Source organism: Diabrotica virgifera, chromosome 9 (genome assembly GCF_917563875.1).
Source record: "Diabrotica virgifera virgifera chromosome 9, PGI_DIABVI_V3a".
Taxonomy (NCBI): Eukaryota; Metazoa; Arthropoda; class Insecta; order Coleoptera; family Chrysomelidae; genus Diabrotica; species Diabrotica virgifera.
Window position 1 is genome coordinate 209,587,438 of NC_065451.1, and position 14,060 is coordinate 209,601,497.

At 32.6% G+C, this 14,060-nt stretch overlaps 1 protein-coding gene across 1 annotated transcript in view; it reads left to right on the plus strand.

Moving 5' to 3' along the window:
• Positions 1-14,060, plus strand: part of LOC114327633 (RNA-binding protein 39) — a 31,827-nt gene that overhangs the window by 12,279 nt on the left and 5,488 nt on the right. The window contains exons 3-6 of the mRNA XM_028276302.2: positions 5,380-5,438; positions 9,567-10,006; positions 10,420-10,682; positions 12,923-13,189. Coding sequence (XP_028132103.1) covers positions 5,380-5,438; positions 9,567-10,006; positions 10,420-10,682; positions 12,923-13,189 — 1,029 coding nt within the window. The remainder of the gene's footprint in view (positions 1-5,379; positions 5,439-9,566; positions 10,007-10,419; positions 10,683-12,922; positions 13,190-14,060) is intronic.

The window sequence follows — 14,060 nt, forward strand, 5'->3', positions numbered from 1 at the left end:
CCAGTGTCATAGGAATAAGATTTCTTTTCCGAATGTGATGTTTTGAAGTATCATATAAATGGTATAATCGGATTTAAATTTGATATTAGCTATATGGTGGCCAATATAATTTTTAGATTGAATCTCATCAAGGAAGTATTCACTATTCTACTGAGATGAAGACCTGCATCATGGTGCATTAACACGAATTTGTTATCCAATATGACTGGCAAATGGCAAAACATGATCTTCTAAAATGTTTTTAATGTACATATCAGCTGTCATTCACCCAATCACCTCCACAAGTTCGGTATCTCCTTTCCAAGAAAGACCAAAATTAACACTCTGTATGAGGTTACAACTGGCATAGGGTTCATCATATGGCAGCAAGATTTACAAAACTTTGTCTACAGAAGAGTTGGCGAACAGTATGTCAGTTGTAACCTCATACAGAGCATTAGTTTTGGTGGTGGCGGCATAGTGCTACGGAGCGGTATTGCTTTAAAAGGTCATACCAAACACGTGGAGGTGATTAGGTGAATGCCAACTGATATGTACATTGAAAACATTTGAAGGGTACAGGGGAAGAGTCACACGGCAATAGTCCATTTGGATTTTTCTCGAGCACACTGAACGTTAAGGTTTATTAACTTTTTATAAAATCAAATTTAAAGAAAAATCAGTCAAATTTAAAGAATAATTATTGTTAGTCTTTAAAGGACATCGCACACATCTTATGGAAAATATAATGTCACTCAAATTCAATAAAATTTATACGATTAGATTCGTTTTAATATAACGATCAATTCTTATCATTGCGCCAACTCTTAATTATGATTAATTACGGCGCAAATTGCAATTAAAGTTTATCGAAATCACATTTTTGGAGTCCATAAAATGTTAGTTTACAATCATTATTGCTCTGAGTGCTATTCATAACAGCTTAAATCCCGCTGGGCCTAAGCGGATTAGTAAAACTAATCCGCTGATTTATGGAGTACCGAAAATCTGGGTATTTTAAAATATTTTTTCTCTCTCTAACTTATGTACCTACCCATTTGATTTCAGATTTATTTATATCAATTTCTGCTCTTATTTTTGAAAATAGAGAGTTGGCGCAATGATAAGATTTGATCGTTAATTTAAAACGAATCTATTGGTATAAATTTTATTGAATTTGAGTGACATTATATTTTCCATAAGATGTATGCGATGTCCTTTGACTGATTATTTTTCTTTAAATTTGATTTTATAAAAAGTTAATAAACCTTAAAGTTCAGTGTGCTCGAGAAAAATCCAAATGGACTATTGCCGTTCTTCTCCTGTACCCTTCATTTAACTTAATGACATATTGGTGTTAATGCATGTCTTCATGTCACTAGCATAGTAAAGACTTACCTTGATGAGGTTCAATTTAAAAATTATACTGGCCAGCATCAAGCCCAGATCAGATTATAGCATTTATATGATACTTTAAAACATCGCGTTCAGAAAAGAAATCCTAGATACAGGGGGACTAAGGATAACAGCACAAAAAATTTCATTCCACATGTATATGCAATATTTTTGTCCGTGAGTATACAGGGTGTTTGGTAAAGAATGGGCCATAGCTTAACCTCAGGTTCCTGAGTTTAAAATAGGCCGATTTAAGCTAACTTACCTTAGTACAAAGTTTATAATAACCGAGATACAGGGTGTCAAAGTTGAAACTTTTTTTTTATTTATTATTGAATATTTCCTGACAGGTATGAGATAACAACATGAAATTTGGTATGTGGGGGTTTTTTGGGTCGAGAAAACTAAATCCCTATCAAAAATTATGTATTGCCCAGAGGGCGCCACATACGCCTTTCAGCACTCATTTATTACGTTCAATTCTTTTTATCCCTCACTCTGTATAATTTTGACATTAAAATTTTTATTCTCATATTAGTTTTACTTAAAAAAGGTATACTTCTTTCATCTCCCTAAACTCAACCGTTTTCGAGATAAACGCATTTTAAGTCTGCGATACACCATCATTTTTAGCATAATATCATTGTAGTTACACCCGAAAAATTGCTTAAAGCCTTAAAATTATCCAAAAATGTATCGCAAATTTCTTCAAATGGAATTTTCGATGCAATAACATAAATTTGAGAACTGGCACAATTATTATGGTTTTAAGTTATTTTTCGGGTGGAACTACAATGATATTATGCTAAAAATGATGGTGTATCGCAGATTTAAAATTCGTTTATCTCAAAAACGGTTGAGTTTAGGGAGATGAAGGAAGTATACCTTTTTTAAGTAAAACTAATAGGAGAACAAAAATTTTAATGTCAAAATTATACAAAGTGAGGGATAAAAAAAATTAAACCTAATAAAGAGTGCTCAAAGGCGTATGTGGCGCCCTCTGGGCAATACATAATTTTTGGTAGGGAATTTAGTTTTCTCGACCCAAAAAACCCCCACATACCAAATTTCATGTTGCTATCTGATACCTGTCAGGAAATATTCAATAATAAATAAAAAAATAGTTTAACTTTGACGGTATCTCGGTTATTATAAACTTTGTACTAAGGTAAGTTAGCTTAATTCAGCCTATTTTAACCTCAGGAACCTGAGGTTAAGCTATGGCCCATTCTTTACCAAACACCCTGTATTTTGAATGATTCTTTAACAATAGAATTTATGATACTCATCACTCTTAGGTGGTACATTAATTTTGAAGATAAATTTCTGTTGAAAATCAGTATAAATAAAGTATTGTAGTATAAATAAACGAAATAAAACCAAAACCCTTCATAGATGACAGATACTAGAAAAGGGATATGTCAAATGAACGCCTGTTTTCAGAAAACTTTAGTCTTACGGGGTGTATTTTTTCAGATCAAGTATTTCCACTTCGTTCCTTTGTTAAGTCGACCGGACGGTAAGTCTAGTTGCGGCTAGACAGCATTTGTTTCAGCAAAAACCAATGTGAACCCAACAGATATACATAATGGAATATGTGTTGAAAATTTGTAATTACACAGAATACGAACATTGTACATCTGCAATCATGTCGATCGTTTTTCATTACAACTAATAGATTTGTACGTTTGATATTCATTTCACTCATTTTAATAGATTTGTGTTAAAATGTATTTTAGTTTAGAGGAGTGTGAAGGAGAACAAAAAATTTGGTAATAACTGTACAATTTGGAAATGTAAAGTGCAACTAGCCTTACTTTTTTCTGTATCTTCAGCTTTACCTTCATTGGTCACTGTTGTTTCTCAATGTTAGATAATAAAGAACCCTATTTACTTCCTTTATCTACTTTTACATCATCATTCTCTTTGCCTTATCCCTATGTGGGGTTGGCTTCCCTAATAGCATTTTTCCACACAATTCTATCTTGAGTCATATCAATATTAATCCCCTTTACCAACATGTCTTGCCTAATCGTCTCCCCCCAGGTCTTCTTTGGTGTTCCTCTCCTACTCTTTCCAGGAATCTGCACTTCAGCAATTCTACATATTGGGTGATTAACGTCTCGACATTGAACATTACCAAACCATCTTAACCTCTGCTTTCTCATTTTGGCATCAATTGGTGCCACATCTAGACTTCCCCTAATATACTCATTTCTAATTTTATCCTTTTTTGTCACTCCACTCATACATCTAAGCATTCTCATTTCCGCGACATGAATTCGTTGTTCCTCTTTCTTTTTCACTGCCCAACATTCAGTTCTGTACATCTTAGCCGGTCTTAAGTCTGTTTTTATAAAATTTTCCCTTCCGCTTCATTGGAATTTTTCTGTCACACAACACACCACTCGCTTCCTTCCACTTCATCCATCCAGCCCTAATTCCATGCATCTCCATCTTTCTCCATTACTCTGTAATACCGATCCTAGGTACTTAAAACTATTGCTTTTCACAATCATTTCACCATCCAAAGATACCATTTTATTTGTAGTAACTTCATCTTTAAATGAACATTCCAAATACTCTGTTTTTGTCCTACTAAGTTTTAAACCTCCAGAGCTTGTCGCCACTGTTCCAGTTTTTGTTCTAAGTCTCTTTCACTATTTCCTATTAACACTACATCGTTAGGTTTGTTCCAACTAGCGGTCAAACCAGTTAGAAACTATCAGAGAATAGTTGACCAGCGCGAGTAGAGGAGATAGCACTGATGACTGTAGTATGTTCTTGCACTAACCAACTGTTTGCTGACGATTTCTGACTAGTTTGACTGTTGGTTGGAACAGACCTATCAGCATACATTAAGCACCATGGAATGTTACCCAGTAGTTTCGCTGTATCTGGTCCAAAATTAATGAGAATAAATAAGGACTAAGCACCGAGCCACATTTTTTCCATTATCTACTTTTACAGTTCTTTCAGTTTAGATTAATCAGTCAGACGAGCAGAAATAATAGTACTAGTAGAATATTTTTGTAAAAAGAAAGTATAATGGACCAACATTTTCTATTCTAGTTTTTTTCTTCATTGTCCACTGTTGTTTCTCAATGTTTTAGAGATTCAGGTACCTATGTACTTCTTTTATTCACTTACACAGTTCTTCCAAAGTTCTCCCTACAAATAGGGTGTCGGGCATACTATTTTTAAGGAGTTTTGATCATTAGATGTTGAAGGTCTTCGTCGCAATTACCAAGCACTGAGGTATCGTCGGCATATCTAATATTGTCCACAGTTACTCCATTCACAATAATACGTTCGGTTGTCTTCATTAAGGCTTCCCTAAATATTTCCTCCGAATACAAGTTAAAAATTAAAGGCGATAATTGTTACGGTTCAAAGGTCTTTTTCTCAAAGTACTTGTATAATTTATAATGAATATCAAATCTTGATAAAATGTATAACAAGTCGTATAGCTATTAGGCCTTTTTAATGTTTAAATAGTAACGGAAAAAACAAAATGTAGTATGTATTTATTATTTCCGTTACTATTTAAACGTTAAATAGGCCTAATAGCTATACAACTTGTTTACATTTGATCAAGATTTGATATTTATTATAAATTATACAAGAACTTTGAGAAAAAGACCTTTGAACAGTAACATAATATACAGCCTTGTGTCACTCCTCTTTTTATATTTATTTCATCAGACAGTTTTTGTTGAACTTTTATTCTTGCCACTTCATGCCAGTATAGATTTGTAATTATTTATAAATTTTTGTATGTTGGACCTTGTCAATAGCCTTTACAAATACGATTACACAGATGTACACATTTTGATTTATTCAATACCAAATGAAATATGAATCGACATGATTTTAGATATAATTGCTCCACGTTGAGCACAGACATGTAATCTAATAAAATAAGTTCAAATTTTCGTTATACTTTTATTAATCAAGTTTGTTTTTCCTCACCTTGGGGGCATCATCACTTTCTGCTGTTCATAGGATGAATACACATCATCAAAGTCAAGGGAAACGCGAGAAGTCAGCAAGAAGCGGTCAGAGTAAGTAAAATTTTATTCATTTCTTTTCAAATAATTTCTCTTGTCATTTTTATATAAAAATAGAAGGCACACAATGTATGTGACCCCTGTGCCTGATATATGCTCCTCGAAAGGGCCAAAAACAGCCCTTTTTACCCTATATTTGAATAGCTATATCTTATCTTGGAGCCCTGTATTCCGATTTTAGCGCACAAGGTCTCATTTTCACTGCCATAACTTTGTTTCTCAACCACCTAAGACCTAAAGTCTTCATTAAACGTTAAAAATTTAGGTTATGTTATCAATTTTAATCATTCTTTGAGTTCTTTTGTTGCATAATAATCAAACAGGTGATAGAATTCATTTACGACAACATGTGTTGGCTTAGTTATGAAGAAAAAAGCTCAATTTTTAAGAGGCAACAGTAGCGTGCGGAAAGCGCGGTCCAAGATTGCGGCTGTAATTTTGAATATTTTGTCGAGATATTTGGCACACATATTTGTGATATAATAAAGAATGGCGGTACAGAGCCCAGTTTGAGAAATATGTTAGTATGTGGAAATTACTCGATAACTAAATAAGAAGAACAAAATATACACTTTCTTCAAATAAACTTTTTTATAACATGTATAGATTTTGTGTCACATTGGAACTACTAAAAATGGATTTTTTATAACAAGACATCAAACGTGACTAACTTGGCAACATTTAGCGCGCCTATGAGTATAATAATTATTGTTTTTGATATAGTCCGGGGTAATAAGGATCTTCTCGGGACACTCAAAGATCCAGGTAGCTGACTACTTTTTTAGTTATTGTAGATTTATAGGAAGAAAACCTACCTATTTGCTGCCTAGAGTTCACGTCCGTTTTTTAATTATTAACAATTTAGTGCAAAAATCGCGATTTTTTCGATTTTTTGCACTCCATTCAAAAACTAAATAGTTGACATAAAATTACAAAATTCAGTTTTTTAAAACATTGAAAAACCTTCAAAATGCCGATTTTTAAAAGTTAAAAAGTTAATTTGTTGCTACGCAAACTGCAAAATAAGTGAAAATCGTTATTTGTTAATACATTTTACTAAAACTACCTTAAAACTTTAGTGTTTCACCCAAAGTTGGATATTAGGGTACTTAACAAACCCTCAAAATTTGAGACTGATCCATTAATTAGTTAATGAAGAGTTATTCTAATTGTTTATCTTAGATACCTTTATTTTGCAATAACATAAGACAGAAAATAATGAAGATAGAGCAATTCTGAGTATGTCAAATGAGTAGAAGAGTGATAGTATCAAAATGTATTAAAAAAAAGATAAAAAATGATTAACATAGTCAAAAATCCTAATGCCAATTTTTTAAAATTTTGTAGTTTATAAACATTTAGAACAACTTTATAAATGTTGTTTAATATCGACAACAAGCAGATTGAAAATGTGGAGAACTTCACGTATCTTGGAAGTGTCATAACAGAAAGCGGAGGTACAGAAGACGATATTCGTATGAGGATACGAAAAGCTCAACAAGCTTTCAGCATGCTTAACCCTGTTTGGAGGTCTGGAGAATATACTACAAGTACAAAGATCCGAATATTCCAGTCAAATGTTATGTCTGTTCTACTCTATGGATGTGAAACCTGGAAAGTGACAAAATACCTTACAGACAAATTGCAGGTCTTTGTTAACATGTCTACGAAGAATTGTTCGTATTTTCTGGCCAAACACCATCAGAAACGAAGATCTGCTACACCTGACCCAACAAAAGAGGGTAGAAAATGAAATAAAATACAGAAAGTGGGGGTGGATAGGTCACACACTCCGAAAAGATAGTTCCAGTATTGCAAAAAATGCCCTAGAGTGGAATCCCCAAGGAAAGAGAAAAAGAGGTCGCCCAGCACAAACTTGGAGAAGATCCATCATGGACGAGATAAGAAGTCAAGGAAAGTCTTGGAATGAGGTGAAGGCCCTAGCGCAAAATAGAACCCGATGGCGCGTTTTCACTGAAGCTCTATGCTTCACTTAGGAGTTTAAGAACATTATATATATATATATATATATATATATATATATATATATATATAAAAATGTTGTCCGTAGAAACAATCTTTTTATATATTCGAAAAGATAGTATTTTAACACGAATTTTCAAATAAAAAAATTTAGCCTGGGCACATTTGGGACAAAGTTAGCCATATGTTTGTTTAATTCACAGCTAATTTTGTTTATAATAATTAAGGAAATCTCATGAATCTCATGCAATCTCATTAATGCCATTTTAAAGAAGGGAATTTGTATTTTTTCTTAAAAAATTTACAAAAACATACCTTCACAGCACCCTCTACGATTATTCAAAAATGTAGTGCAAACGATTACTAGGGTGAACCTACAAATCCAGCGAGTTAAAATACCGAAAAAGGAATTTCAAAGGAATATATTTTGCTGTATCAACTCAATGGATTTTGAAATTTCTTTTTTTAATTGGTATGTAATTTTTACCTACATTACAAATATACAGTTTGTTTATAAATTTATTAATTAATAAACAGTCTAATTTGTTTAAACAATTCTTGAAATTTTTTTTTTCAAAAATCTATTTTTTTAATCATAGTATCATTAATGATCACAGAAAAAGTAAAAGTACACTTTAATAAATAAATGATTTTTATTAGATAATTATTTATTGAAGATAATTTATTTATTAAAGTATACCTTAACTTTTTCTATGATTAATAGGGATAGTATGATTAAAATCATGGATTTTTGGGAAAAAATTATTTTTTCAAAAATTGTTTAAACAAATTAGACTGTTTATTAATTACTAAATGTCTATACAAATTACATATTTGTAATGTACAGAAAAATTACATACAAATTAAAAAAAGAACGATCAAAATATATTCAGTAGATCCCGAGATATAGAAAATGATAGTAGTTTTAAGTTGCTCTTTTTAGTTTTTGAACTCGTGCATTTGTCGGCTCCCAGCTCCCCCTTCACTTACCACGACAGTTACCAGTTAAACTACATTTTTAAAAATTCGTGTAAAATACCAGCTTTTCTAATATGTAAAATGACTTTTTCTACAGACAATATTTTTAAAGTTATTCTAAATGTTTTTAAACTACAAAATTTCACAAATTTGGCCTTAGGATTTTTGACTATATTAGATAATATTTTTATCGGTTTTTAGTACATTGTGATAGTATCAGTTTTCTACTTTCATTTGGCATACTCAGAATTGCCCTATCTTTATTATTTTCTATCTTATGTTATTGCAAAATAAAGGTCTCTGGGATAAACAATTAGAACAACTCTTAAACTAATTAATGGATCGGTCTCAACTTTTGAGGGTTTGTTAAGTACCCCAATACCCAACTTTGGGTGAAACACTATAGTTCTTAGGTAGTTTTAGTAAAAGTTATTAACAATTAACGATTTTCACTTCGTTTGCAGTTTGCGTAGCAACAAATTAACTTTCAAAAATCGGCATTTTGAAGGTTTTTTAATGTTCTAAAAAATTAAATTTTGTAATTTTATGTCAACTAATTAGCTTTTTAAAGGAGTGCAAAAAATCGAAAATATTGCGATTTTTGCACTAAATTGTTAATAATTAAAAAACGGACGTGAAATCTAGGCAGGAAACAGGTAGGTTTTCTTCCTATAGGTCTACAATAACTAAAAAAGTAGTCAGCTACCTGGATCTTTGAGTGTCCCGAACATGGTCTATTTATAGCTTATTACCCTGGTCTAATAGTATGATGTCACTGTCGTATTGCCGACATACACTTGCCTCACTGTTGAAAGTTCGCAGAACTTTCGAAAAACAAAAATATTTTTTTTACTCTTAAGCAGCAAAAAAATAGTTAAAGGCTCGTGCTAAGAAATCCAATAAGTAGAGATTATTGTATACATAATATAGAACTACCTTTACCTGAATTTGTTTGAAAAAGGGTTAGTTTTTACCTTTTCTAGGGGCATATCTCAAGCCCAGGGTTACTAGAGGACTAAAAAAATAGCTACAGTTACTTTTTGATCCTACAATACTATACTAAAATTTGTCCAAATTTGAAATCAAAATATATTGTTTTAAAGTAAAATGTTTGTGTTCACTTTCGTTCAACAATAATTGCTAATAATTGTGTTCCTATAGGAAGAAGCGCAGGAGCACCAGCAGAAGTCGGAGAAGTACCAGCAGAGGACGAAGAAGTACCAGCAGAAGCAACAGGAGTACCAGCCGAGGCCGTAGAAGTACGAGTCGCAGTCGCCGAAGTACTAGCCGTAGTCGTAGAAGTACCAGCAGGTCTAAAAGAAGTAGGTCGAAAGAGAGACGACGATCGAAAGAGCGCAGGCGTTCGGTCGAAAAAAGAAGACGTTCCAGAGATAGAAAGCGTAGATCCTCGTCTAAAGACAGAAAAAGTCGGTCGAGGGATCGCAGGGACCGTAGTAAATCTAAGGACAGAAGAAGTAGATCTAGAGATAGACGTAGCAGATCGAGAGATAGAAAGAAGCGCGAGCGTCGTGAAAGAAGTCGCACTCCTAAAGAAAGAAAACCGAGCCCAAAAAGACGTACACCTTCACCTACACCATTCGGTAAGAAATATTTATTTTATTTAACAAAGTTGAACAGGTTTTAAAGGCCTCAAGAAATACAATTATTAATATAATACTTATATATTATGGCAAAACTTGTATCAAGTGGCATAGCTGCTTGTGCCATCTTGCCTACTAAGACTTACTATTATTCTCCTCCATTCTTTTCTGTTTGTCGCTCTTTCTTTCCAACCCTCTCTTGATATCCTCTTGAGAACATCCTTTTTCGTCCCCTCCATTCTTTACCATTTCCGCAGCTATTTAATTTTTTTCGATCTTTTGTTATTTTTGAGCACTTTGATTATACTTTTAATCTCTCCATCACTAGTCAGTTCTATTACAAGTTCTATTTTAAGGCAGTCTTCATCAGTTGTAAAATGTTATTAATTTTATTAATTGAATCGATATTTTAGGCAAACCACCATTCCTGAAGAGACCTCGTTCTCCCCTCGGCATCCGAGGAACATCACCTTTAGAAGAACTAAGCGCTGAAGAGAGAGATGCCAGGACAGTATTCATTATGCAGTTATCTCAGAGGATACGTGCCAGGGACCTGGAGGATTTCTTCAGTTCAGTAGGAAAAGTACGAGATGTTAGAATGATCGTTTGCAATAAGACGCGAAGGTTCAAAGGAATTGCTTATATAGAATTTAAGGATCCAGAAAGTGTAGCATTAGTAAGTATACTTATTAAAAAAACTTTATTTTACTTTTTGTTAAGGGAGGGGGAGTGTTATTGTTTGAAATCAACATTTCAAGCAATTTTTGTGAATTTCTTTAAACTATGGTAGAATTATTTTACGGTGGAAAGGTAAAAAAAAGGTTGTAGCCCACAAGTCATCTTTTTTCAGAAAGTAGAAAAAAACGTTCCATTTAAGAAATATGAGGAATGAATCCAATATTTTTTTTTTTCATTAATTTGTAGATCAATAATTCATCTATAAATTAATGAAAAAAATTGTTAGGTTAATTCCTCATAACATTACTTAAATGGAGCGTTTTCTCTACTTCCTGAAAAAAGTTGATTTGTGGCTTACAACCTTTTACCTTTCAACCGTCGATTTTATATTTAAATTTATTAAAAAATATTAAATATATTTTTTATATTATATTTATTAAATAAACATATTCAGTACAATTCAAAGAATATTCAAAAAATTTTTACAGACAGCTCCAAAAAAATTGGTTTTGTGGTGGACATCAGAACTTGTCATTGGATCATGTGAAACAAAACATTTAAAAATATTTTATTAGCTTGATAAGTTTCTAGACGTAAGAATGTCAAGTAGTTTTAATGATTTTTGAGTTTTTGGTATCACAAGTCAAAATAACAAAATTTTTTGTAAGAAAAGGGTGAAAATCAACATACAGTAGAACTCCAATTATCCGGATTAATTGGGACCGGACCCGATCCGGATAATCAAAAATCCGGATAATTGGATTTTTCTCGAAAAAGGCCTTTTCCAGGAAAGAAACGTAATTATAGCAAAACGCAATGGAGAACATATACGGTATTTATTATGAAAAACAATACAGTATACACAACAATGTGTAAATGACAAAGTTTACATTACGTAATATTGACACACAATACTGAATCACAGTAAAATGAATTATTTTTTTTAACATATCAGGCAGAGTCATATTCCCAATCTGATCCGGATAATTGGCGATCCGGATAATTGGAGTCCGGATAATTGAGTTCTACTGTATTTATTAGTGTTAAACTTAAAATAAGCATTAATCAAAAAATATCTCGACAGCGTTACCTCACGAAATATCTAAAGAAAATGTATGCAAAATTTCAGGTTAAGGGGCTATCCTAGTGTAAATGTATGAAATTCAGATACTTTTTTTGGGAATTTCTAAAATAAAAAGTACCGTAACAATTTTTTTGAACAAAATGTGCATGAGCATTTATTATAAAAAGAAGTACATCTAAAACAATTTCCATAAAAAATATTGAAAATTAAACGATTTATGCACCATCTATTGGCACCGTGAAAATAAAAACATGGCCCCACTGCTGCAGTGATTGGGACTAATACAGATCCTGAAACATAAAATTTTAAAGTGATTATTGAAATATAAGTTATTTTCTATACCATCAACTAGGATTTTTGAAAAATATTAGAATTTGGAAAAATGACGAAGTGTTGAAATTTTTTTTTAATTAGCTAAAACATTCTCAGTTTCAAAAACAGCCAAATTGCCATTTTTTATCCGAAACCCCTAGTTTGGTATAGAAAATAACATTTCAATAATAACTTTGAAATTTTATGTTTCAGGATTTCTATTAGTCACAATCACTGCAGCAGTGGAGCTATGTTTTTATTTTCACGGTTCCAGTAGATGGCTTTTTTATATATAATAAATGCTCACGAAAATTTTCTTTCAAAAAAATAATTGGTACAGTACTTTTTATTTTAGACATTCCCAAAAAAGTATATGAATTATATTTTATATTCTTTTTATTTTTTATGTTTGTGTTTTATACTTAGTTGTAGTTTTACATGTATCTAAATTTTATATTTCCATTATTACGACGAAAGCTCTGCTTTATTGTATTTTGTATGTATTGGGTTTATCCCGTTAATAAATAAATAAATGAATTTCATACTTTTACACTGGGATGTCCGCTGCCTTTGAAAAAGGCAGTTTTGAGAAAAACAAGTTTAAGGTTTTGACAACTTTTATTTTCAATTTCGTTTTTGTCTGTCAAATAGTAAAGTGATGCACATAGGAATATGTTTTGAATTGCGGAGTAATTTACAAAATAGAAGGGGAACAGCTGTTGAATGTTTCTCACTAAGCTAAACCGATCAATCTGAAATTTTCAAAGAGTATTCTTGAAGTTTTGTACTTTCATTTAATAAAATAAAAAATTCAAAATTTTTAAACCATACAACATTTGTAGGCTCTGGGCTTGTCTGGTCAGAAACTTCTTGGTATTCCTATAATAGTTCAACACACCCAAGCAGAAAAGAACCGAATGGGCAATTCGATGCCCAATATGCTGCCCAAAGGGATGATTGGTCCAATGAGACTGTATGTAGGATCTTTACATTTTAACATTACCGAAGAAATGTTGAGAGGAATCTTCGAACCGTTTGGCAAAATCGACAGTATTCAGCTGGTACAGGATCCCGAAACTGGAAGATCCAAAGGATATGGGTTCATTACGGTGAGTTTTATTAGATATTTCGTCTTCTCTGAACAATTTTACACATTGTGGACAAATACGACCTTGGATGGATATAAAACTAACATTTGATGGAAAAAACAACTTTTTTGGGATTAAATCGATTTATTTCTTAACATAGTCTCTTTTTATCTCGATACACTTAGTAAGACGATGTTTCAATTTTTTTATCCCATCCGAATAGTACTTTTGCTCGAGCTCTTCAAAATAGGCCGAAGTTTCAGCGACGACTACATCGTTTGTTGCGAAACGGCATCCTCCCAGTCATTTTTTAAGTTTGGAAACAGGAAAAAGTCACTGGCGGCAAGATCTGGGGAATCCGGTGGGTGTTCAACCAATTTTTAGCCCCATTGGTGTAATTTTGGCATGGCGACGGCCGATCGGTGAGCCGGTGCATTGTCTTGGTAAAAGAGCACTTTTTGCGTGCCAAACCGAGGCGTTTTCGACGCAATTCAGCATCGAATCGATCCAATAATGCTGTGTAGTACTTGCCACCCAATAATTGCCTTTAAGACGACATTGCAAAGTCGCAAAAAATGCATTAAACCTACTCTATCAATAATATAATATTTTGTTGTTCCTTCATAAATTTTTGTTAAAGGGGCCGTCCAAGTATTGCGAAACGCAATTTTTGAAGCTCTTACAACCTCTTTATCCCATCTGTATCTTTTCATCTTTTGTTGCGAATAAAGGTCCAGCTATTTATTGCAAACACGTGTTACTGTGCTGGATCTGGTTAATTTTAAGATTTTTTCACTTGAATACTATTGTCCTATTGTAACATGAGCGGAGCGTGAGGGGGCAATATAATACAATCCAGGGGTTCCATGTACAATATAAACGAAAGTTGAAA